Source organism: Eublepharis macularius, chromosome 11 (assembly GCF_028583425.1).
Source record: "Eublepharis macularius isolate TG4126 chromosome 11, MPM_Emac_v1.0, whole genome shotgun sequence".
Lineage (NCBI taxonomy): Eukaryota > Metazoa > Chordata > Lepidosauria > Squamata > Eublepharidae > Eublepharis > Eublepharis macularius.
Window position 1 is genome coordinate 74,896,041 of NC_072800.1, and position 27,334 is coordinate 74,923,374.

Sequence of the window (27,334 nt, forward strand, 5' to 3'; positions counted from 1 at the left end):
AAGACAATACACAAAATTCCAATTTAAATCCCAGAATCATTAGCCTGAAGTATTGTCATTATTCTAACAGCTGGACAAAGAAAACGTAGCCTTTGGATTTAAAGCAGAAAAGGGAATTTTCGGGCTATTATCAAGTAGCAATGAATCTTCCCATCCAAATTCCACCTCCAGCAACACCTATATGGACATCCCTCAGAGGTGTAAATCTTTCACATCAGATGTACAGAACAATTTTAAGGAAGAAAAAGCTGAACATAGCCTTTCACACTTTAGTACAGCTGTGGTAGGCACCACAAAATTTCCCTGAATCAGAGACATTTGGAACAAAAGAACTTAGGTCAGCTGAACTTTTATATCCACTTCTGAGAAACAAAGAATCGTGTTTATGTTTCTAGAAAAATGCAGGGGGTGGGCAAGACAAACATCAAGCAACCCCTAATATTCAGTTCTGACAAGAGACCCTTTGAGGGCCAGCAATACGCACAGCGAGCTCTCTCACTGTGGTTCACTCTGCCACACACTTTATAAGCCCTGGGACTTGCTGGCATTGGCATCAAGTTGGTTTGCTTGGGCCAATGTTCAAGGTACTTGTTTAAATGCTTTTTACTGAGGCCTTGCATTGGAGTAAGTCAAAGCCAGCTAACTCTCCTATTACACGCTATGGCAATCAACCTCAAAGCTTCACCTGTCTCCAGGGCTCAGATCCAATCTTGGCAATTCTGCCCTGAAGCAAGCCCCAGAAACTGCCCAGCCAATCACAGCCCCTGGAAATTCACTGGGTTTGGGGGGGGGGGTGAGCCACTTCAGCTTTAAAAAGGAGAGAAGTGATACATTTTCCTTTGGATAGGGATTTTGGTGGCAGTGGATAACATTATAAGCTTAGATAGGCTTTTGATTTTTTATTTATTTATTTATGTTATTTATAGTCTGCCTTTCTCACTGAGACTCAAGGCAGATTACACAGTATGAGATTAGTACAATCTGTATCAAGTACCTTTCCATACAGTATTTGGGCTTCTTAGGTAGGATTTGGGGGCAAGGTAGCATAGGAACCTTGTTTTAGGAAATTAAACAAGCCCATCCAAAATTTCTGGCATTGATAACAAGGCTGAAGATATGAAAGAGAAGCTTAGTACTTGATAAGAAGCCTATCAACATAGTAAAGAGGTTACACAGGAACCTTATAGATGGAAGAGCCCTTTCTGGGGGAAAAGCTTTAATTTCTCCCCTCAGTATTTGTGTTGTTAACTTAGGCTCAGGTCCATCCCGGTCTGACTCCCAAGCGGTGGGGGCGGAGATTAACTTCTGGGGTTATTTCCTGTAAATAAATCTTTGATTGTACTGTTCCAGCTAGGTGCTATCCATCCAGTCAAAATGGCTGTGGCAAAGGAGTTTCTAATAACTTCGCTATCAAGTACGACATTATTAGGGTAACAACAAAGAGCCCTTTAGGGAACACAAAGCTATATGCTACCTTCCAGTTAATAAATGCTTGTGTCTCCCATTTAATGGATATTGTGGCAGCTGGGGTTTAAAAAGAAGGAAAGGGTGGAGCTAATCAGACAGCATTGAGCCCAGAGAGCCTTTATCTTGGAGCTCTCCCCTCAGGGCTCCTTCCTTCTCTTTCCCTCATTACATCAGGGCTACACCACAAATAAAAATCAGTGGCAGCCCAAGAGGAGCAGACACAATATGTAACAAAAGTGATGACAGCCAGGTGCTTACAATACATCATGATTTGATATGGCACAATATCTGAAAATGGTTGTGTCATGAGAATGTACAAAGCAGCTAAAAGTATGTATTAAAAGATTATGGTTCTGAATTTCAAATCCATTGTATTTATCTTTGCTTTGGAGTTTTTCTCAACCTGACCTGAATGATCTGAAAGGATAAAACACAATCTAAAAGAATGTCATAATGTTAGCATAAATCACCACAAAATCCATTTAGGTTTTTTTTCTTTACTTTTCTTGGATTGTACAATAGGAAAATGTACCCTGCTGTTAGACTATGCTCATAATCACTGTGCCCTGACCTGTGTAGCCCAGGTGAGCCTGATCTCATCAGATCTCAGAAGCTAAGCAGGGTCAAAATCAAAAAGAGTCCAGTAGCACCTTTAAGACTAACCGATTTTATTGTAGCATAAGCTTTCGAGAACCACAGTTCTCTTCGTCAGATGCATGGAGGGCAGAAAGAAACTGGTCAAATATAGAGGAGGGGAGGGGAGGGGAGGAGGAGAGGAGGGATGTAAACAACTCCTTTGATATGGAGATATCCAGGGATAGGGGTCCAAGGGGCTACCTCCCGCCTGCCCTTTCAAGTGGTGCTTACAGCCACTCAAACCCCTAGCAGGCCTCCTGGAAGAATAGCCCTTGCCCCTCCTGTTGAGACTCACCGGTCTCTGGGTTCTTTTCCAACCTGGGGGACTCTGCACACACTTGGTCAGACACTCACAGACACTCACAGGCTTACATAAAAGGTGTTTGTTACTTCAGAATAATGTATGCAAGTAGCAGGAACCACTCTACTAAGGCACAAGCAAAGGGCATTTAAAACAATAAAAGCTTGTCTATTGTAACTATAGCTGACTAACCTAAACATAAAGCTGGCTAACTTAGCATTTCTCTGAGGAAAACTTGAGGCTTATACTCACTAACATACTCCTTAAACTATACCAGGCAGGTCTGGTCGGCAGGCCTGGCATAGAGCAAAAAACTCCCTCATGCTGACGGAAAAGTAGCCTGGAGCAATCTGAGGGCTGAGAGGAGCCAACCTCCCCCTCTCAGATTCCTAGCCAATCAGAGGTGCCGTCAATCAGCGTTGCTAGGCGGGAACTGAGATAAGACTCCCTTGTTTCTCAAGGCCCCCTCTCGGCAACTGCTTGCAGGTGCAGTTAGTTAGCTGAGCCAGACATTCTGCTCCCAGGATGTTAAGCTAGAACTGGGCCTGTGGAAACTTAGAAGCCTGAACCAATACAGGCAATGGACTTAAAGGGGCTCTGCTAGACAGGAGATGCAAACAGCTCCTTTTGATGTGGGGATCAGTTTGCTTGTGTAAAGGTTCAAAGGAGTTTGCCATGTTAGTCTGTAGTAGCAAAATCAAAAAGAGTCCAGCACCACCACCAAGACCATACAATTCCACTGCAGCACAAGCCTCGATAACCACAGCCCTCCTCGCCAGATGCATCTGACAAAGAGAACTGTGGTCCTCGAAAGCCCACATCAGGTGCCACTGGACTCTCCTTGACCCCGCCTATGTAAATGAAATCAGTTGCCTGTGATAATGAGATAACCATTCATAGTCCCTATTCAGTCCCAGCTTGACAGTCAAATTTACATATGAATTCCAATTCAGCAGCCTCCCGTTGGATTTTAATTTGCATATTGTGGTGCCATGCGTGTGCCCATGGCTGTGCCATTAATCTGTAGATATAAGTTGTCACCAAATTCGAAGTAATTGTGAGTGAGTATGAAGTGACAAAGTTCAGGGGCGAGTTGTGCCGTGGTTTTGTCCGGGATAATATTCCTTATGGCTTGCAGTCCATCTGCATGTGGGATATTGGTGTATAAAGCCTCCACATCCATGGTTGCTAGGATGGTGTCATCTGGTAGGTTGTCAATGGACTGTATTTTCCTGAGGAAGTCAGTGGTGTCCTGTAAATAGCTGGGTGTGCTGGTGGCATAGGGCCTGAGGATAGAGTCCATGTATCCTGAGACTCCTACTGTGATAGTGCCTATTCCTGAAACAATGGGGCGTCCTGGGTTACCTGGTTTATGGATTTTGAGTAGTAGGTAGAATTTTCCTGGTCGTGGTTCCTGGGGTGTGTCCATATGGATGCATTCTTGTATGTCCACGGGGAGAGTCTTTAATATTTTATTGAGTTCTCTTTTGTATTGCTCCATAGGGTCAGAAGGTAGTATTTTACAGAATGTTGTGTTGGAGAGTTGTCTTTCTGCTTCTTGTATGTAGTTATGTTTGTCCATAATGACAACTGCTCCGCCTTTGTCAGCTTCCTTGATTACGATGCCAGAATTATTTTGGAGGCTGTTTATGGCATCTCTTTCTGCACAGCTGAGGTTCTGCTTTAGGTGTTGTTGTTTGTCAATTATCTCAGCCTGGGTACGTTGACGGAAGCATTCAATGTAAAAGTCCAATGAGGAGTTGCGGCCCTCAGGGGGTATCCATGTGAAATTATTTTTTCTGGAGTTTTGTAACGATGGTTGTGTATTGCTGGGTTGGGAGGGTGATTGCTGCTGTGATGGTATCTGTTCAGTGCTTTGTTCATCGTTTTGTTCAGCAGAGTAGTTGAAGAATTCTTTCAGTCTTAGGCGTCTAAAATAGGCCTCCAGGTCTCCACAAAGTTGTATGGTTTGTGTGGGTCTGGCTGGGCAAAAAGATAGTCCACGTGAGATGACAGATTCCTCTGCTAGGCTCAGTTTGTGGCTGGAGAGATTGATAATGTTGCTAGGTGGATCCAAAGTGTTCTTGTTCCCTGTTGCATGCAGGAGTTTTGAGAATTTCTTCTCCTTCTTGTTCTGTAATTCAGTAAATAGAGTGCTATAAATAGTTTCTCTGGTTTTGGTAAACATCTGCCAGTTCCTGGTCTGTGCAGAGGGATTGTTTTTCATGGAAGAGTCTAGTTCAGAGATCTCTTGCTTGATCCATTGTTGCTTGCTGTACATCAGTCCAATGAGGTGAATTAAGAGTTTCCTGGATACGGTGTTGCATAGTGTTGTCAGATGCATCTGGCGGGGAGGGCTGTGGTTATCGAGGCTTGTGCTGCAGTGGAATTGTATGGTCTTGGTGGTGCTGCTGGACTCTTTTTGATTTTGCTACTACAGACTAACACGGCAAACTCCTTTGAACCTTTACACAAGCAAACTGATCCTCACATCAAAAGGAGCTGTTTGCATCTCCATATCAAAGGAGTTGTTTACATCCCTCCTCTCCTCCTCCCCTCCCCTCTCCTCCTCTATATTTGACCAGTTTCTTTCTGCCCTCCATGCATCTGACAAAGAGAACTGTGGTTCTCGAAAGCTTATGCTACAATAAAATTGGTTAGTCTTAAAGGTGCTACTGGACTCTTTTTGATTTTGCTACTACAGACTAACACGGCTAACTCCTCTGGATCTAAGCAGGGTCATTTAGTAATTGGATAGGAGACCTCCAATGTAGACCAGGGTTACATAGGCAGGCAATGGCAAACCATCTCTGTTAGTATCTTGCCATGAAAACCCCACCATGGGTCACCATAAGGAAGTCATGACTTGTGGGCACTCTCCACTACCACCATAGCTAAAGGGGGGAGCAAAACAATGACACTCTTCACCAAAAAAATGCAGGCAAGCAATACATCCTTAAGTAAAATCTGTCATCTCTCTCTAGCCATGTTCTCGTCATGCAACCATCAATTGCTGGGTGACTTTGCTTCCTGGCTTTCTGGCCATGAATTTTCTATACCTTGTACACAAAATGTAAACTTCAATGTTTGGCAACTGTATGCCTACAGCAACAAGAGTGGAAGGTGTCAATCTTCCTAGCCATTCCTCCTCCTTCTGTTCTCACTGTCTGAGACAGGAAAGATATTGACACGGGGAACCAATTTCTCAAAGGAACTCGTGCTCACTTCTCCCCTGCTGGTGTTTAGTGCCAGTTAAAAATAGGGGTCTTCTGAAGAGCCACTGGATTTTCCTGGCTGTTTTAAAATCTGCAGCTGTATATATGCCCTGTTGCAGACAATGAGTTATTGCTTAAACAAAGGAAGTGAGCCTGGAATTTGTTTGATAGTATATTTGCAAAACGGGGGTAACTTGCTGTTCCATTCTTTTTTTAAAAAAAAGGTTGAGCGGATGCCTAGAACCCATTCTGAAGAACTTGGTCTAGAAAATACACTGAGATATATATACGTGCCCTCCCCTATTTTTATTATATTTTTATTCTATTCTTCTTTTACTTATTACTTCATTATTGCTGATTCTCCAGAGCTGATTCTGTATCAAAATAAATTGATATTTATTTGCATGACAAAAAGCTTTAAACTCCGAAAGGAACTCATGTCATACCTCTGGATGTGACATGGTCACATTGGTTTTCATGTCATTGAGCCTGTATTAGATGCCACATCCCAAAAGATCCCTAAGTCTCTCAGACTTGAGTTGTGCAAGATTATCTAACCTTTCAGAAAGCAATTTCATGAAATTCTTAAAACGTTTTATTTTAGATATTGTTGCCAAGTAGGCCCCCTCCCCTGCTTTAAGGCCTGCCATGAACTGTGTTAAAGTTTCCTGCATTACTGTTTCACTGCTGCACAAAGATTGCTTTGCACGTGTGTGTGTGTTAATACACGTATCAGTTTCCTGCCTGCGTGTCAATTACCTTGCTGCTGCAATAGACTGTGTAGTTTACTGACTCCATGTTTGGTTAACTGCACAAAAGGACTCTCTTTCTGGGCAGCCCTGCCCTGCCCTGTATCTGGAATTCCCAGTGTGGGTTTGGACTGTGTTACAAGTGTGCCCCGTGCCTGCATTGCCATCTGCCACGGACCGTGCCTGTTCCCTGCCTTGGACTGTGTTTTAAAGTGTTGTTCCCCCTGCCTCCATGGAAGCCTGCCTCATATGGGCCCAAGCCGCTGCGAGCAGCCGGGCGCCTGCCGGGGAAACCTCCAGCGAGCCTGGCTAGGCGCTCCCTGGTCAGTTCCCGCCTGGAGCCTCCCGCGGGCCGGTCGCCGAGCTTGCCCTCGCTACCGGGCAGCCTGCTAACCAGCCTCAGCTATGCCCAGCCGGCATCCATGTTCTCAGGCAGCCAGAAGACCCAAAGGAAAAGACTGCTTTGGGAAGCCATTTCGGCGAAGCGGGCACACCACGTCCGCAGCGAGAGCCCCTCGCCCTGCTCTGCATATCTTAGGAGCCGCCCCGGAGAAGAACTAAGTGCCGACCATCCCAAGCACTTAGAGAATGCATCTCAAAGAAACCTCCGCATTCCAGAGCTGATGACATCAGGACAAGCCCTGTCCGCTGGAACATCCTTTCAGCCCGCTTGGATTTCCCCCTCCCTCTTTTGTCCCCTCTTCCTGAGGTGTCACTTATCACAATCTGATTACTAAAGTGGCCCATCTAAGCCATTCAGTAGCCCATTAGAACCTTTGTTTTAATCTGTGAGAACCACCCAGTACAGCACCAGCACCAGGGTACGTTTTGGGGTATTTAAGCTGGTCTCCCAGACCACTCGGTGCTTAGGCCATTCCTATCCAGACTTCCTTGCTGTCCGTCTGTGGTCCCAGTGCTGGCATTGGGCCACCCTCGCTGCTGTGTCTCTGCTTCGCTCCAGGATTGTGAGTATTTCCCTTATCATCGTTGGGAACCCGCTAATGCGAAAGTCTCTATATTTCCTACTCTGTGTTTCTTAGGTCTTGTATGTTCTCTTGTATGCTTGTGCAAGTTTAGGCTTATGCCACACTAAATACACGTGTTTGGAACTTATTTGTAGTCTGCCTCTTTTTCACTAGAGTGTCTGGGATCGGGACCTCCGTATACATAGGTTATGATCCGCGCTTAATTTTAAGTTACAGACTGCTATAGCTAATTCCCCATTATAATAAAGAGCAGTTCTGGTAACAATATAAGATATACAGATAAGAGATTATGACGTGTATGCTTATCTGCTTCTGTTACCTTTGAAATACAAAATGATTTTTTAATATTTGTGATCTTTGTATAGTTGAATATCTCAAGATTGATTAGATAGATTTTAAATAGAAGTCTTAAAGATGAGCAATTATTGGCAGGGATACATGGTTTTCGCTTTACACCTGTAATAAAAATAAACTTCTAATTCCTTTTCAGTCAGAAGGCTATTTGGCTATAGAAAGAGGCTGAGGAAGAGAACAGTCCTTTTAATACAGTTCTGCGGTTTAGAAGTTAAAGTGTTGCTTTAAAATAGACAAAGAGACTCTTTTGTTTCCACATCTCTGTTTTAAAAGCAGGGCTTTTTTTCAGCAGGAACGCGGTGGAACGGAGTTCCGGAACATCTTGAAAATGGTCACATGGCTGGTGGCCCCGCCCCGATCTCCAGACAGAGGGGAGTTGAGATCGCCCTCCGCGCCACCAAGCGGCATGGAGGGCAATCTCAACTCCCCTCTGCCTGGAGATCAGGGGGCGGGGCCACCAGCCATGTGACCATTTTCTCCGAGGGCAACCCACTGAGTTCCACCACCTCTTTTCCCAGAAAAAAACCCTGTTTAAAAGTAATGTTCCCTTCCCCACCCTGGCAGGAAAGATAATGCTCCTCAATAACCCTTTCCCCCAACTTCCATTGGGTTCATTGTCTTAAACATGGATTGCGATATTTTAAGAATGTTTGTGAAGCCAGTGAGTCAAAATAGGGCTATAAATATTTTAATGCACCAGCCTAATCCAACCCTATCTGAACGTTCTTAAGTCTAATTTTGAGTATGCCACAGAGCAGAAGTATGACATACCTATTAACTACGAGCAGAACCACAAGTGACAAAAGGCACAGATTGGACACTTGTCTGCTTCCCTCAAGTTTTGATGGGAAATGTAGGCAACTTGGCGGAATGTTGGACAAGTGACAGTTGAAAAGTCCATTGGACAGCAGTCAGAGAGCGAAGCTGCGAGACCAGGATGCCTACATTTCCCATCAAAACTTGAGGGAAGCTGACAAGTGTCCAATCTGTGCCTTTTGTCACTTGTGGTTCTGCTCGTAGTTAATAGGTATGTCATACTTCTGCTCTGTGGCATACTCAAAATTAGACTTAAGAACGTTCAGATAGGGTTGGATTTGTCACTTGTGGTTCTGCTCTACGTATCTGGTTTTAACACCAGGGTTCCTAGGTGTGATTTCAAAACACACTTCCTTAGAAGCAGGTAAATTTCAGCGCTGCACTTATCAGTTTTGCACACACAGCAAGATGATCTGCAGGTAGATCAGTTCTCTCCATTAACAAGCACAAAATGCCAAAATAAGACATGCATACACTCACTTCATTGAAAGCGTGTGTGCATCTCTCATCTGATTGTGGCATGTTGGGCTTATTAACACAAGACAGAAAGGCAATGCATGCATGCATACACAAATCATGTCACAACTAATGATGCTGCCCAGTCATTACAAGGAGGATAAACACTTCTGCTTCAATATTAACAGGCCCTGTACGAACACAACTCCTTTCTGACAGATTTCAGATATCTTTATATGTTATTTGCATTTTTGTAATGCTTCCATGAGGATTTAAGCTTAGATTTTCAAATCATAATCATTTTTCCTGGCAGTTTTTTTTTGCCAGTATTAATTTAAATAATGTCATAAAGATGGCAGATGTACATATACTTCAACAATAATTATAGCAGCCAAATCAGTTTCAAAGTTGGATGGGTGGAATGTGCAACAGGACCGTTACCCAAACAAGTGCTTAGAGAAGGAGACTTGCATGAGCAATGAGAATGGAGAACAAAATATAACGTTCACCACTAGGTCATCCATTTTTTTTTGTTTGCTTCTTTGGGTTTATCTCTCTCTGCATAGACCATACTGTGTCCAAGCATCTATGACTGACACCATGAGGCCTTTGTTGTGACTGAGAAGGGTGTACGAAATGTATGGCCTAAGGGCCCCAGTGTGGCCAGCTGTTCAGTTTAGTTAGCAAAAACCAGGGATGAAGCCTTCACAGACCCACTCCTTTGTTTCGCTCATCTTATCTCAAGTCTTTGTACTCTGGCTTTGTTACTCACAACCATTTTTTTTGCCATTTTTATGCCCCACTTCCTTTTGTTTATTTGGTTTTTGTCTTCCAACCTGGCACAAAGTCCTATTTGTTGCTCTCTATCCAGGAGTCTGTTTCACAGGGCTTTGAGACCACAGCTCAAGAGGACTGAAAATATGGAGGCTGGCTTCCACTAGCTCTCCAAAAGTCACCAGGTGAAGGCAAGGAGAGGAGCAACCCACAAGCAGATAATACAGATCCATGTTAGAAGACAAACTAGGAATGCTTGTGATGGCAAAGGGGATTGCGGAGTAAGTTTCCAAGATGGATACCTGACCGAAGGCTTGTGAACCATGATGACACAAGCAAAACAGTTATATTTTTGTCTTGCTAGAGTATTCTCCAAACAGATAAACCCTCTCCAGGTACAAAACTGCATTCTAGATTTGAATGTTTCATATTTCCACAAAATACACAGCAATAATTATCAAATGTTGCAGATTGTCCTGTATAAAAATCTTCATACGATTGGAGAAATAAATTGAATAGTGAAGTAACAGAGGAGGAGATAAGAAAGGCAATTCAGTCAACAAATCTGGGAAAGGCGCCAGGACCTGACGGACTTACAGCTAAATTTTATAAGGTAATGGTCAACGAACTGGCACCATTCTTAAAAGAAGTGATCAATGGTGTTTTGAGTGATCAAAGAATTCCAGACACTCGGAGTGAAGCTAATATATCATTGATCCCCAAAGAAGGACAAGACTTGACTAATGTTAAAAATTACAGACCAATTTCCTTACTTAACAATGATTATAAGATCTTTGCGAAGATCCTGGCAGAAAGAGTAAAGGGATGGTTATCCGAAGTTATTGGAGAAGAACAAACTGGTTTTTTACCGAATAGACAAATCAGAGACAATTTAAGGACAGTTATAAATGCTATTGAATACTATGACAGGCGCTGTGATAAGGAGGTTGGTTTCTTCTTTGTGGATGCTGAAAAAGCATTTGACAATTTGAACTGGGACTTTATGTTTGCCACTATGGAACAGCTGCAAATGGGAGAAAGATTCATAAGAGCAGTGAAAGAAATCTACAGAGACCAGAGTGCAGCAATTGTAGTGAATGATGAGTTGACTAAAAAACTGACTATTGGCAAAGGTACAAGACAAGGTTGCCCGTTGTCTCCACTGTTGTTCATTTTAGTTTTGGAAATTTTGATGATACAGATTCGAGAAGATAATGCGATCCGTGGAATAGAAATAAAAGATTTTTCCTATAAGGTCAGAGCATTTGCAGATGATATAATGTTAATTGTGGAAGATCCGATCGAGAATATGCCAAAGGTAATAGAAAAAATCAAAGAATTTGGAGATTTGGCAGGTTTTTATGTAAATAAAAAGAAGTCTAAGATATTATGCAAAAATTTGACTAAACAAAAACAACAGTTATTAACGTAAATAACAGACTGTGAAGTAACAAGTAAGGTGAAATACTTGGGAATCGAACTGACTGCAAAAAATATAGACCTATTCAAGAATAACTATGAGAAATTGTGGATTCAAATAGAGAAAGATTTGATTAAATGGAATAGATTGAATTTGTCATGGTTAGGAAGAATTGCAGTAGTCAAGATGAATGTGTTGCCAAGAGTGATGTTTTTGTTACAGACAATACCAATCATTCGGGACTCTAAGCAGTTTGAAAAATGGCAGAGGAAAATATCGGACTTTGTTTGGGCAGGCAGGAAGCCTCGGGTGAAAATGAAAGTATTACAGGACGCAAGAGAGAGAGGTGGAATGCAACTGCCCAATCTAAGACTTTACTATGATGCAATCTGCTTGGTGTGGTTGAAGGATTGGATGACTTTGAAAAATCGCAAAGTACTGGCCTTAGAAGGATACAAAAAAATATTTGGATGGCATGCATATCTGTGGTATGAAAAAGTAAAAGCAGACTCTATGTTTTTGCACCATTATATCCGTAGAAGCCTCTTCACAATTTGGAAGAAGTATAGAAATTACTTACAGGAAGGAACTCCCTCTTGGGTGGTTCCCTATGAAGTAATAGACCCGAGAACTGTTGACAATGAATAAAAATGTCTAACATACAAGGAAAAAACACGAACAGACCTTTCTAAATTAAGAATAAAGAAGCAAGAAGAGTTGTTTTCAAATTATGATTGGTTCCAATATAGACAGATCAGAGATCTTTACAACTCGGACTGTGCAAAGGGAGGGATAAGAATGGAGAACTCGGAATTAGAGGAAGTAATTTTACAAGAAAACAAAAAGGAAATCTCTAAGGTCTACAAGGTGTTGCTAAAATGGTATACTGTAGATGAGACAGTTAAAGTGCAAATGGTGAAGTGGGCTATAAATTTCAATAAAGAAATAACAATGGAGGCATGGGAATACTTGTGGAAAAATACGCTGAAGATCACGACATGCACCAATATTAAAGAGAATGTCTATAAAATGATTTATCGTTGGTATCTGACACCAAAGAAAATTGCGCTAGGGAATTTGAATATGTCTAACAAATGCTGGAAATGTAAAAAGCATAAGGGATCTTTGTATCACATGTGGTGGACTTGTGAGGTGGCTAGGCAGTACTGGGGGAAAATAATAAGAGTAATAAGTGAGATTTTACAATTTCAAGTTAATAAGAACCCAGAACTCCTGCTACTGAACTTGGGAATGGAGGACATCCCAGCACAACACAGGACATTGCTATTTTATATGACAGCAGCGGCTAGACTTTTGTACGCGCAAAAGTGGAAAGTACAAGAAGTGCCAACTATTGAGGACTGGATTTACAAATTGCTGTACATGGCGGAGATGGACAAAATGACAAGAAAATTGAGAGACCTTGATCCAGGACAGTTTAACACGGATTGGGAAAAGCTGAAACAGTACTTGGTGAAAAAATGGGAGGTGGGAGGAGAACTGTGGCAGTTTGAAAATTACTGAAATACAACAAAAGAAGAGAGAAGTGACTATACCGGGGGGGGAGAGTTAACTGAAAATTTCTAAGCAATTATTTTATTCGACTACTATGCATAGTATTAAGTAATAGTGTTATTATAAGATTTATAAGGACAGAAACTAATTAATTTCATTGCTGGCTGATAATGGTATAATGGAGAATCTATATAATTAAAATGAATGAATATAAGAAAGGAGGGGAAAACATACAGTAGCATACAGAATAGGGGTCAAATTGATTGACTTATGCCGAATGTGTATATATGGGTCAAAGTGACTGACTACTTATGATAGAGTTGCATAATGGAGATATTAGATAATTAAAACAGTATGAAAACAAGATATATAGAAGGAAGCAAAGAGTAATACATGGTGTAGGGGTTAAATTGATTGATTTATATTGAAGGTATGTAATGTTTATAATGCACTTTACGCTATGTATAATAAGGGACAAATTGTTTGTCCCATATAGATGAGACCAGAAGGAGTAAGATAGAGTATAGGCTACTAAAATGATAATTGAAGAATATATGCCAGAAATGTATTATTTGGTTGTTAAGTCAAATGGGAAGGGAAATAGAGATAGCACTGTGATATAATAGATAAGCTTAGAAGAGAGTGAAAGTATATGTTTAATAGGTAAAATAAGTTTGGAACGAGTAGGGGAAAATAGATAAGGGGTTGGAAAACTGTTGGAAGTCATCAAAAGGGGGGGAAAGGGAGGGGGTTAGAATTGGAATATTTAAAAGAAATTGATTGTAATGGATATAAAATATTTCTAATCCAATAAAAAAATTTCAAAAAAAAAATCTTCATACTATGCAGTTCACAGAAAGTATTTTCAGTGACTAGAATCTTGATTTTAAAAGAGAGCTCTCAAGGCTTTTTTTCTGGAAAAGAGGTGGTGGAACTCTCAAGGGGCAAGCTACTTCGGGATTCAGGTATTTAAACACTTTGGTATGCTCCCTAATGATCTGGGAATCTTTACGGAGCACACCGAAGCTCAAAGCAGCACTTTTCTTGCCATTTGCAAATGGCAACAAAAGTGTTGCTTTCAAAAGCCAGCTACTTTTTAGCTGATGGGAGGGGAATCCCATTCTTGCCAGCTGAAAAAAGCTGCAGGCTTGGAAAGCAGCAACAGTTTTCTTGTGTGGCAAGAAAATGTTGCTGCTTTCAAATGCCCCTACTTTTTTCAGCTGAGGGGAGGAGGGGGTCTCTCCTTCCTCTCCCCTCCGCTGAAAGCTGCAGGCATTTTAAAAAAGCTTTTTTCAGCTGATGGGAGGGGAATCCCCCTCCTATCAGTGGCAAAAACTGTCAGCTTTGAAAGCAGCAACACTTGGGCTGATCAGGGAGGAAAGAGGTGGGGCCACTGAACATGTGATTGCTTTCAAGAGGTGCCACAGTGTTCTGGCTGAAAAAAAGACCTGAACATGGGAGAGTTTCAAAATTTCCAGTTTGTCTAGATGAGGTGGGTTACAGGTATGGTTTCCCAGTTGCCTGTTGGCAGTGAACAAAGCCCCAGCAATTTGCCCTGTTGTCCATCAGAGGTGGAAAACCACCTGGCAATCACCCATCACTGGCAGGCCACCTGAACAAGTGCACAGTGGGCAAGCTCCCAGTGAGGTGCAACAATGTCACTTCCTGAATTGACAACATTGCACCAACCATGGGAGTGCTCCTGTGCTATGCAGGGAGCAATTTTGGCTGAACCTGCCATGTGTGAAGTGCGGGAACACGCCCACCACTGGCACGATGACATCACTTCCACAAGTGACATGATCGCATTGGGGCTGGGAGTGCATGTTTTGTGTGCACACAAAGATGGTCATTCTGGTGGGTATCAGGTTCCCCCCCTCCCCCGATGGTACGATATAGGGACCTGGCAACCCTACTTACAGGCCTTCATGTATCTATCCATACCACAGCATTCTAAACAGAATCAATGCCTTCAGCTATATGCACGGCATAGTGCTTAGTGTTTAATGTAGCACCGAGTTAATCATTGGTGTGTCGATAGATTCTTACTTTGAAGCATTATGTTTCTTATGTACTGGAAATGAGCAATTTGGAACTTTGACAGTTACAAGAACAAACGAAATCAAATGTATCATAACATTAATTACATTGGACAGGGGAGTAAAAGTAAAAAAAAAATACAGTTGTGAAACATGATTCTATTTCTTTAATCAAATTTGATGCCTTCACTGTGACCAGCATTTTCAGCAAGCCAAAGCTTAATGTTCTTGTGAAAGAATGTATCTTAACAGTGAGCTTTTTAAGAGATTGCTGTGTAAACATATAGATGGCACGATCAATCTAATCACACCCAAGCCTAATCATATTGCACCAAGTCCTAAAAGGACATCCTCTATGTTTTCCTCCCATCATTTTCAAGATAGAATTAGAGCTTTCCAATACTAAACAAAATGGTGCTTTGTTACCTCATTGCATTTGCTTATTCGCCTGGCTACAATGAGCTGAATCATTCCGCGCTTGTTTCCTTCAGTGGACATGGACCGACGCAGGGTTTCCATGGCATCTTGGTTAGTCTTGCCCAGTAATGACTCCCCGTTTACTGCTATTAGTTGATCATTCACTCGAAGTCTTCCATCCTAGCAAATGAAAATTGTTAAAAGTTTGTGAAATAGGTGAGAAAAAATAGTACTTGGCTGTGAAGGGGGGAAGGAATTCTAATTCTCAAAGTTGATGGTAAAGTGAATACTATGGCTTTGAAGAAGTTATTATTAATGTGCATCTTGCAATCTAATTCTGAACAGGTCCATCGAATGTGGATCTCTAAAACTGTGTAATGGAGCTAGGGATAGATAGGTTTAAGGAGAGAATGACCACTGAGCTCTCAGTGGCCATTTTGGAGGTTGCTAGGAAACAATATTGCTGAGCTTTCTGAATCTTGGTTTATATAAAGCAAAAGCTGGAGGGGCACCTGGAGGCCAAGGTCCTGCCTCTCGCTCCTATTATGTCCCTTGATGGAGAAGGACTCTCCAGGGAAAGGACCAGCTGCAAACACAGGAGTCTCACCACCCACAAAACTGGGGTCAAAGAAGTTGCTAGAGGGAGGAAAGGAGAGAAATCTGAGGGGGGGGAGAGATAAAGTTAAGTTGGCTGGTGGGCGAGTAGAAGGAAGCAGGAAAAGGGGACAAGTCATCTATTTTTTCAGGGAAGGAAAAGAAGAAATAGTGGTGACGGGGAATGAGATCCCTCCTCACAAATCATTTCAAGTTTTCAAAAGTGACTTCTGTGTCAAGCAGCACTCCTAAGATGCGAACCTGACTTTTCGAGGGGAGTATAACCCTATTCAAGACAGAACTAATGTCCCTGGCCTGCCTGTTTACTAACTCAAGAGAACCTCTAACTTCTCACCCTCATTCAGCCCATTCCTTGTCAACTTGTTCACCCTCATCCAGCCCATTTCTGGGATGGAGCACCATTTCTAAACATCACTAGCATTCTCAGAATTATGCAGAAAAGAAAGGTAGAACTGGGTATCATCCGAATATTGGTGATGCCATAGCCCAAACCTCCTGATGCCTTCTCCTAGTAGTTTCATATAGCTATTAAATAGCATGGAAGAATAAGGCTGAACCCTGCAGAATTCCACAGGCCAGTGACCAAGGGGCAGAGCAGGAATCTCCCAGGACCAGCTACTGAGACTGACTTCCCAGATATGGTTTGAATCACCAGAACATGTTGCCCACTCAGTCCTAGTGCTGACAGGGAGCTTGGTCAATAGTATCAAAGGCCGCTGAGAGATCTTAGTTGGGTAGTTTAGATTATTCCCAAAATGCTCATGTTTGGAAATGATATAAATATAATAATAGTATTTTATGTACATAATGCCTTTCTTACTAGTTGGTGACTGAAGTAGCTCACAAAACAAACTCCCAGATGCTCAACAGCAACAATGTATTACATACGACAAATTGCTAATCATTATATTAATTTATTTAGATTTTATACCCCTCTTTTCACCCCTATGGGGGCTAAAAGCAGCGTATACCTTTGTTCTACCCTCCTCCATTTTATCCCCATAGCAACCACTTGTGGAGGTAGACTAGACTAAGAATGAATGGCAAGCCCAAGGTCATCTGGTGAGCTTCGAGTCAGAGAGGGGTTTGAAGCTGGGTCTCCCAGATCCTAGCCCAACACTATACACCATGCTAGGAAATGAATAGATACACTAAACAGAGGGAACTGCATCACCTAAAAGCAGCAGCAGTAGAGAGTTTTCAGGCCCACTTAAAATCTAGATAGTTGTTCCCTTACCTTGGAAGCGGCACCACCGTTGATAATGGACTTAACAAAGATGCCCAAGTCTGCATGGTTTTCTTTTGACCTGTTTCCTTTGACACTGACACCAAGCCCAGCTGACCCAGAATCGTTAAGCGGAACTTCAAAAGTGAGGAATTCCCTGGTGCCATCAGGGGTAAGAACGAGATCATCATCTTCCGCTTTCTGTTAAGAAGAGATTAACAATGGTGTTATTGGGGGAAAAAAATCTTTGTTGTTTGCAATTATCTCCTAGCCGCAGCTATTGAATGTTTTTTAAAGAATGCCCAGTCTGCAAGACCACAATAATTCCTATTGAAGTCTACAGGAAATCTGTGATGATAATGCATCTAGCACCACCTTCAAATCTGGCATGTCTCCTAGACAAGATGTGACCAGTTTATGGGGGTGGGGTGTAGCAAGAATCTGTGAGCATGAAACTTTCAGAATTCATACCCACTTCAACCATTCAGTAGCCAAGGCATTAAATCCTATGCATTTTCTCCTGCAAACTTACTTTGCATCTAAAAGAATGGCATTAAAGCATTTCCTGTATTCTAAGCAGTAAGAGGGAAACAACATATGCAACTAAGCAGTACGAGGGAAACAACACATGCACTAATTGTTATTTTCCCCATTGTTCTTCTGCAGTTGGAACTATCAACAAATGTACTAATAAACATCATCTAAAGCACTGTAGATGAAATCAGGTTAAGTCTCTTTGCTCTGGGGTGCCAGAAAAATCATATGGGCCCCAGATGTGAGTACTGGTTTTTATCTTTGGCCTTCCACATCTGTCCTCTTTTCATATGCTTTCACCTTGGTTCCTGCTCGAGCTAACAAACAGTAACGAAGATACAGGCCGCATTTAGACATCGCCAAAAACATTTGTTGGTGAAACCTCGCCTCACATATGGAGTGTGAATGGAAGATTCCGGGTTTGAATCCAGTCTTCCATAATGTCCAAAGGCTTCTCTTCCCACAAACTGGGTTTCTAAAGTCAGCTAAAACCAAGGTTCTAGGGTGAGGGGAAGGGAAACAATCTCCCATTTGTCCATTTGGATGTCCTGACAAATTGGAATTTAATTCAAGGCTTCCCAAACCATCAAAGCTTTCAGTAACACTCCACATGTGAGAGACGAATGAGGTGAGCATTCAAGCACTACAACAAGTTACGTTTGTTCCCGTCAGGGAGGTCTTGCCATGAGGTCTGGAGGAGACCACATTTGTTCATAAAAACTGTGGACAGATACTTTCTGTTAAAAACTTTTTGTTAATATTTACATGTTTTAATTATATGTTGCTGTCTCATAGTTAGGCATTTCCTTGACAAGTGCTTGAGGTGAGCATTACGCACATCTCCCTACACTTCCTGGATATAACTCCTGCTCGAAGAGGGAGTGCAAATGCTGCAATATGTCTCTCCCTTGCTAGGGTGAGGAAAGAGAGTTGAAGAAATATCACACCAAGAGAAGCAGCATCCACAATGCATATGGTGTTCTCCTTGGCAGCAGGAAGTCCTAGAAAAGAGTGGGGAAGAGTTTTGCTGCAGTCTGTCTAGCCACAGGATGCCGGATCCCAATCCTTATGTAATAAGAGGATGGAGGACGATCCATACCGATGGATAAATCCTTTGATAAAGGAAAACTGTTACCAGAGTATTCTTAGAAACTAAGTGAATTAGTAGTTTCCAATGAATAATATTCATAAAATACTTGACAACTGGTAAACAATTCAAAAATGGCACACTTAGATAAAAGAGAGAGCTATGACAGGGAAATTATGAACCACAGGTGGCTGAGAAGGCCCAGACAATATTCAGAGAGCCAATTTACATGAATTGTAGGGCACAGGGCACTTATCCATCTGAAGTATCACATGGCCCCATGTTTTATTTAAAATGTTCCTTTGCCTTGTACGTACCCCTTCGTGAACTCTGTTAGCACAGACACCAGCCTGGAGAGAAGCCATGCTGGCAGGTATCCAAAGGGTCCAGGAAATACGACGAGACGCCAGGCATGATAGGTATGAAGAAAGTGCTTTACCTAAACCTTGCATCTTGCCAAAAAATGGCTCTGAAAATTAACTGAGCCACCAACTATTTTCCCAAGTTGGGGAAGTACAGGTCCAAACTAAAATGCACAATGTCAGTGTGTGTGGGGTGTGTGTGTGATAAATGCTCTCCTGCAGGCTCTCTACTTTCCTAAGGGGCTTTTCTGGTACCAAACAAGTGTGTGTGCATAGCATGTAATTGGGGGGCACAGGAGAGTGATGTGCATTTTACCCCATCCCCCTTGTGGCAAAAGAGGGGGATGAGGCATTATCAGCAGCGGCAAGTTCTTGCTGGGGTCAGTAAGGTGGAAGGATCCTATACTACCAATTTGTCAATTAATTAAAAGTAAGAAAAAACCACACACATATTGTGCTTTTATACTCCTGAGTCCCATGTTCCGCAAATACGCTGTTAAATGTACCTCCCAATTTAACCTTAACAAAGTAATACTAAATTGTCGAACAGGCTGAATGAGCAGAACACCACCAGAATCTAGGAAGACACACTCACCTCCTCACCAGAGTGTGGAAATGAAGGACTCTTGTCTAAACATGAAGGAGCTGCTCCTCATGCCAAAAATGGAACGTAGCTAGGCCAGACCATGACCAAATACAAGCATACAGGCCAGTAAAAAGACGTTAGTCACTGTAACATTCCCCCCCGGCTGGGTCTACTGCATGTTCGTCTGCCTTTGTGTGAGATCAGCCCCCAAATCCCCAGGCCTCAGAACACAGAGAGGAAAAGACCACACCTTCTGCCCTCACGATCCTAGACCCTAGAGACCAATGCTTCTCCCCTTGTTGTGGGATCTGTCTGTTCTGGGGGTTGGTTTAGCCCCACTTCTTCCCACGCTTCCCTGACTTCCTGCCCTTCCCCCTGGCCTGGTCTATCAGCAGTAGGATTGTCCTCTGCTTTCCTGACAGCCCCCAACTGCTTACCTCAGGAGAACTGCCAACTAAAGCCTCTCCCCCACCTGCCCCGGGCCTGCCTTCCAAGGGCTTGCCCTTTCCTTGATGCTCCTGGTTCTCCCTGCTGCCTGCCGCCTGCCTGTTCTTCCTGGCCTTGTGGGGCCACTGTGGCTGTTGCTATCCTCCCCTCTGCTAGCCTGACCTTCTGGGGTTTCTGCTGTACCGTAGCCAACCATGGTGCATATGGGACTGGAACGCCCATGGTTTCTGCCAGTTGCGCTCCTGCCAGGTGGGGCTGCTAGGGATGAGGCAGTAAAGAGTAGGAATGGGCCCATCACCAGGCAGTCACCCTTCCAATTTATGTCTTTAGGGCACTTTTACTCCACTTTTCTCAGTTGTGACTCAACACAGATTACAATATTATCCCCCACCACACACACACACCCCAAAAGATTTAAGCCCAGGTTAACGGATCTACTATCAACAAACTAAGGCACAAGGAGGAAAAGGAAGGGGGCAGAACAGATGGTAGCAGTTCTGCCCCTTGATGTCAACAGGCAGGCAGGCACTCCCTTCCGCGATCCTGATTGGTCAAAGGATTCCTTAAGGATCCACTTTCCTTACCTCCTCCCAGGACTCCTCCTTAGTTTCATTTTTACTTCATACATATTTGAAGAAGTGAAGGGTCATGAAACTTGGGTTAGTGTTAACGGTGCCCCTTCATTTCCTTCTCCTACTGTGTTTCTTTCTGGGTGAAGAGTAGACTACCTCCACTAAGACCCTTCTTTTCTTCTATTCCTTTAAGGAAATAAAGGTGATGCATGTAAGTTTTTGCAGAGACAGGCCAACTCTTTATTAATTATTTCCACTCATCTAAGTATCATGCTGGAATAGCTTGCCCTTTCATAGGAAGGTCTGGGAATGATTTTATCACTAGAACCTTTCTATATTATTTCAGTCAAGTCAAAAGGGACTACTCTCAGACTCTGCCCCAAGGGTCTGGCTAACTGCCAAGCATGCATTATTAAGCCTCAAGAGTGATACACTGACATCTTCCTAAAAGCATATTAAGAATTCTATGATGTGTAAACCTGACTTTTTCTGAGAGGAGCAAATTCAGAAGCTTGCCAATTATTTTAAAATAAGAGTATTCTTTAGGAATACCACACATATAATAAAAGGACTTCCAATAAAGTAATTTTCTACAACTGCTATAACAAGGATGCTAGCATATTCATCTGGAAGGAAAAGTACCATGGGCAGCCTGGAGCTTTCTGTCTCTTAACTATGGTTCAGAGAAACAGAACAAACCGCTGATTCATGGACTTGGGGGCCACCACTCCTGCATCAATTTTCTCCACCCCTTTTCCTTATAGTGCTAAGGATAGCGTAGTGCATAAATGCTAATGTTTAGTTTTGCAAAACCAGCTACAATTCTTAGTTTTTTTAAAAAAAACTTTACTAACCATGGTTAGCATTGATCAAGGGCAGATTGGCCATTTAACTCACAGGAAAATTGCCCAGTGGGCCACTGTTGCAGAGGGCCACTGATAGCAACTCCACCACTGCCTTAGGGTCCACTTGACTCAGACCCTTCATTGGTAATGGATGTCAGCTCACCAATTGTCTCTTCCTGCACTATGCCATTTTGTAGGATGAGGCAAAGAGCGAGTCAATGTCCATTGCTGCTGCCACTGACTTTAGTAACTCCTGAAATCCTGGCTTGTAGCACCACAGGAGCTGCTCAGCTGGGCTCCATTTTCACTCCTGGCACTAGTACAAATTCAGCACCGCATCATGATTAATGTCAACAAGGGAAAGGAGGGCAAGAGTTGTATGAAAGAGGGACAAGCGTATAATAATAACAGTGCGCTCTTCTAGACAGATTAGTGCCCACCCAGAGTGATGAACAAAAGTCAGTGTTATTATTATCCTTGCAATACAGCTAGGGAGCTGGGGGTGAGAGGAATGGCTTACCCAAGGCCACCTACTGAGTTCATAGCAGAAAAGGAATTCAAACCAGCAGAGTGCTGACTTGCAACCCAACCACTTAACCACTATACTACAGCAGTATGTAGGCTTGCAGATTATTTCCAAGTCCACACCATGATAAAGACAGTGGGAACATGTTATCTGCAGCACCCATGCCTGGCAAGATAGGCCTCTACACAAGCCTTGAACATCACTTACAGAAGATCTGTATCTACTATACAGAAGATTCATCTATGTTTGTCATATTTCTGCTCATTTAAAAAAAAATTCAGAGTACACCATGATCCTAAGCCCCTGAGTCAGTTTTTCTGCTTAGGGTGCTGAAATATCAGTCCTTGTTGAGTCTGAAGCCATAAATCAGTAGCTGAGCACATTAAATTTCTGGTGGAGTCCTTTCATAACTCCAGTTTTAAAAGTACCTAGGGAAAATCTCTGCCCAAGATCCCAGGAAACTTCTGCTATACTGTGCTAAAATAGACTCTTATACAAGGGAGCTCCTTATAGGACTGTGGAGTATGCATACTCCCTGGGGACATGCTTACTCCCTGGGGACTGAAGAATCCAGAAACTGGAGGCCAGAGACTAATTTTTAGAAGGAATGGATTGACTAAAACAACTGCCCCCCACATTTAATATTAAACCATCAACTAAAATCCACAGAAATACCAAGAACATGAATCACAGCTTTAAAAGGCACCAAAAATATGTAAAATGTGGCATTTAAAAATCGAAAATGAAAGGATAACACAATCACTGACTAATTGCAATAACTTCCATTTGATCTTGATATGCTCCAAATTAACAGCTTCAATGTGTCAATCAAAATACCTCAATATTATTTTCATGATTAGTTGATCTGGAGAAGAAATTTATTGCTTCATATACCTACAGCACCAGAAATAAACACCGAAGTTAATTTACGTACTGCTGTCACTGAACAACAAAATACAACTCCCTCAAGAGTTCTTGCGTGCCACGTCCAAAACAATTAGCAACTTCACAATCCTCTGATCAGAACCGCTGTACTGAAGAAAAGGTCACCTGAAATGACTTTAGCTGAATGAATGAAGCTGCTCAAGTATGTAATTTGCAATAAAAATTCGATGGGTGATAAAGTGCATAGGTGACTTCTTTGCTTCAAATTCAAACCTAGCGTCAGTGCACCGTAAGCGACATGAGATAATTTTTCTTAAGACTTTTTAAAAAAAAACTGCCATCCATCACTGGCCTTAGCCCAAAATGAAACTGAGGGGTATTTTCACCCCTGTCCCCCCTAACACCCCATATTCTATTTTTAGTACCCTCGTCTGTGTCTTCAACTCCCTTCTTTCATATCTTCCTCACTGTCAAAATGTAGATTGTAAATTCCTAGACGCACAGACCCTTCCTCTTTACTTACAGAACTCTGTGAGGCGAGATTTCTAAACCAGGGTACAATGTTTTGCATGTACGATTGTATGTTTTATTTCGTGTGTTAATGGGGGGTACTGAATATTGGTTTAGTGTGGTAGTAAGTGCAGGCCTCTGATATGAAGAGGAGGAGGGTGAAGGAATGAGTGAAGTGTGCTGTGATTGCATGGCGGGGGCGGGGGGAGGTTGAGTGAACTGCACTTTATAGTCAGAGAGCGGAGGGAAAGAGTTTAGCCAGCCAGAGGATTCTGGCTAAGTCAGCAAGCCATGTGGAAGCCTTGGTCTGTCTATATGTATTTCAGAAAAAGTAATTCTTCTGCCTAAGTTAGGCAAACCGAATAGGAGCCTGAGTCAGTCTCAGTGTATATCAGAGAAAGGTTATCCTGTCTAGTTCCTTTGTTCCTATGTTAATTAATTTGTATATGGATAGTCTCAGTTCTTATATTTTCAGAGACTGATTCCATTTGCCTTATCTAGCTCATGTTAAGTTGCCAGGTCTTCTGTATGCAGATGGCACAGCCCTCCTTTCAAGATCTCTGGAAGGTCTATGTAAACTTATAAGATCTTTTCTGGAGCATTGCTCCAAAGAGGGACTAACTATCAATGTTTCTAAGTTAAAGGTTCTTTTTAGTAAAAAAAATGACAGATGAGGAAGTATAAGTGGTCAGTAGAAGAGCACTCTCTGGAGCAAGCTGAGCAATTTATGTATCTCCGAGTTATATTCCAAGTGTATTGTTCTTGGAAGGTACACTTGAATTCTGTTCTAAGATCAGCCATGAATACTAGGAAGGCTATTTTGAGATTTTATTATTCCTCTGGGGGACAATATGTCCCTGCAACAATTAAAGCATTCAGTGCTAAAGTCTCTGGGCAGCTGTTGTATGTTATAGAGGTATGGATCAGTGTGGTAACAAATAATATTGTTGGACTGCTGCTAAGATTCCTACACAATATCTTTGGAACTCCAAGATGTGTGTCACAGGAATACCTTTGAGAGCTGAGACTGGGGAGATGTTTTATGAAGCAAAGGCTTGGTAGAGCGCATTTAATTTGAAAATTAGAATTTTGAATTTAGAACCAGATCTAGGATTAGTTATGCTGGATCATCATATGAGTGATCGGGATAAATATTTGGAATAAAAAATATATTTGGACATCACCCATGATATGATAGAAACCAGAAGTAGCGGTGAACGGAGTACATTAAAGACATTTGAGGGATCGTGAATATAGGAGTATGTTGGTTAGAGATCACAGAGTATGTTATGTTTCAGTTGATATCATTCCTCTGATAAAAATGCCAAACTATTTGTTTGAATTAACTTTTCCAAAGTGCAGAAGAACAGCATTCATGCCTGTGTGCTGGAATGCCCTCCTGTCAGCGGTGTTGTTGGGAAGATTTAGTAGTATGCCATACCCTTAATAGATTCTGTGGATATGATACTAACCAAATTGAATCTATTGATCATATTCTTTTGCATTGCCCTGAAGTTTTAGATTTGAGATCTGAATGGTAGATCAGCTAGAAAGAGGGGAAACCCCCAGGAGTTTGCCCATCACTGTGGGCACTCCCATATATAAAAAAATAAAAACACCAGGTTGATGTAAATACTGAGGGGAAAAAATAAAGGGTAGTCATTGCCTGTCTCTGCAACCCTGGTCTTCTTTGGAAGTCTCCCATCCAATTACTAACCAAGGCCAACCTTGCTTAGCTTCTGAGTCCTGACTTGCCTGGGCTATCCAGGTCAGGGCAGCTCTCATTTTACTGGATATGAACGTTAGTCTTAGATATGTAGCTGTTCAGGGTATACAAAACAAAAACACTCATGCTTCCAAAAAACGTGATTCTGCCATTCCATGTTTAGGGCATAATAGTTCAAAGCTGCTGAATTCTACAAGTACATAATCACACACTATCTCTGCTTCTTTCATCTGATCAGTACACCCTCTCCAAACCAGAAGAGAAAGAGCCTAGCAAGCAGGCTGTTCTTATTGCTTGGATTTTTGTTGGTCCTGCCATAAACGCCCACTGCCTAACTATAAAGTGAAGAACAGCTGATCCCCACTATCAGAGAAGGCTCATTCCCTCCCTTCCCTTCAGTTCTTCCCAGGCTAAATATTTTAATTTCTGCCACATGTTAGGGTAAACATTAATTAATCTTATTTGCACATATATACTGAGGCTCATTATTCTTATTAGCTAAGTTAATATGTCACATCTGGCAAAGGCTGCACTCTTGTACAAATCCAACAGTAGCTGCTAAATTATCAGAGACTATATACAAAGGATTTTTTGCAGTTCCATGGCAGATGTGGTCTGCTTTAGGTTTAATCTCATCACTGAAGAATTTTTATATGCTCAGAAAGGGTATTGTGCTTGCAGTGATGACATCGCCAATGGACGTGGGATCGAATGTTTGCTTAAAAAAAACCCTCTGCTGGACCGTTTCCAGTCAAATTTCTGTGAAAAGAAGGGATAAATTGTCATTTTAGCTGTCATCAAAAACAGTCCCTTAGGAATAAGAACAGCTTTGTGGGAAAGGGTGAAAAGTAGAAAGAGGCTACCGGAAACAATTTATTTTTATTTATTCAACAAAATGTATATCCTGCCTTTCTGCTCTCATAAGGGCCACCAAGGCAGCTAACAAATTAAAACATAATCACATTTTAAAACCATTAAAACCACACCAAAACAACAACACATCATTAAAACAGATAAAACCAGGGCAGAAAAGCATACAAAGATAGTAAAACAATTAAAACATTTAAAACACTGCGCAGGAGCGCTAAGGGAATACCAAACAAGGACAGTAAGCGGTAGAAAGAGCATGAAGGAGAAATGTAAGAAATAGGAACCTGAGGGAAGGATATGTGAAAGAGAAAAGGATTTGACTGAGGGGCGACAGGATAGTGAAGTGAGGAAAGGAAAGAAATGGATGACGGAGTGCAGGAAGGTCATGAGACCTAAGGATCGCTAGATGTACACCCTGAGAGAACCTCTGAAAGCGGCTCAGAAGAGGAATTCTAAAAGTTGTGGTTCCTAGTGTAACTGAAACATTGTGATTTGGCAGTCCTAAAGCACATTATGAGAACAGGTGAAGGAGGACAGATTTACACAGTGATTAGAACTGTCCAGCCACTTATCTGACTTCAGGCTCTTACATGTCCTAGAACGTAAAGAGCCTTGTAGTTTTTAATTTCATGTCAGCTAAGATAAGGAATGGGAGGGGGGACACATGATAAAATATTTCTTTTACTTTTTAAATTTTTTACCTCATTTATACTCCACCTTTTCTCCCCAATGGGGACTGAAATTGGCTTATATCATTCTCATCTCTTCCATTTTTTTCCTCACAAAACCTGTGAGGTAGGTTAGGCTGAGACTTTGCGACTGGCTCAAGGTCATCCAGCAAGCTTCCATGGCACAACAGGGAGTTGCACCTGGATTCCCCCCGATCCTACCATCACTCTAGCCACTACACCACACTGGCTGTCACATATAAAGATCCAATAAATACAAGGGGGAAGCAGCACCATTTCTACGCTGTGCCAAAAGATGGCCTGGAAAAGGCAAGTGACCACTTTCCCTCTTAGCTCAAGCAAACATCAATCCTACAAACAGCAAAACTGATGACCCTGAGCCAATCACTAGGACAGCAGACCAGACCACAAATATTCTAAATTAAAAAGGAAAAAAGGGACTTTGCTTCCCTGCTCACCCTAGAACACAAGTTTCTCATACAGCCTCAAATCTGAGAAGAATCACCAGTAAATTTTTATTGTGCATATTTTGATCATTCAGAATATCAACATCTAAACTCATCATCATAGCATCTCCAGCTTCTACACTACCAGAAAAAGAGTGTCTGTGGGTGCCTTACCACCCTGACAATGACCGTTGCTACCTCCAGACTGGAAAATTCCTGGAGATTTGGGGGTGGAGCCTGGGAAGGGTGAGGTCACCAGCAGAG

General features: G+C 42.2%; 1 protein-coding gene across 1 annotated transcript in view; it reads right to left on the reverse strand.

Moving 5' to 3' along the window:
• Window positions 1–27,334, reverse strand: part of PARD3 (par-3 family cell polarity regulator) — a 706,595-nt gene that overhangs the window by 255,076 nt on the left and 424,185 nt on the right. The window contains exons 13-14 of the mRNA XM_054991157.1: window positions 16,998–17,186; window positions 15,155–15,325 (exon numbers count right to left, since the gene is read on the reverse strand). Coding sequence (XP_054847132.1) covers window positions 15,155–15,325; window positions 16,998–17,186 — 360 coding nt within the window. The remainder of the gene's footprint in view (window positions 1–15,154; window positions 15,326–16,997; window positions 17,187–27,334) is intronic.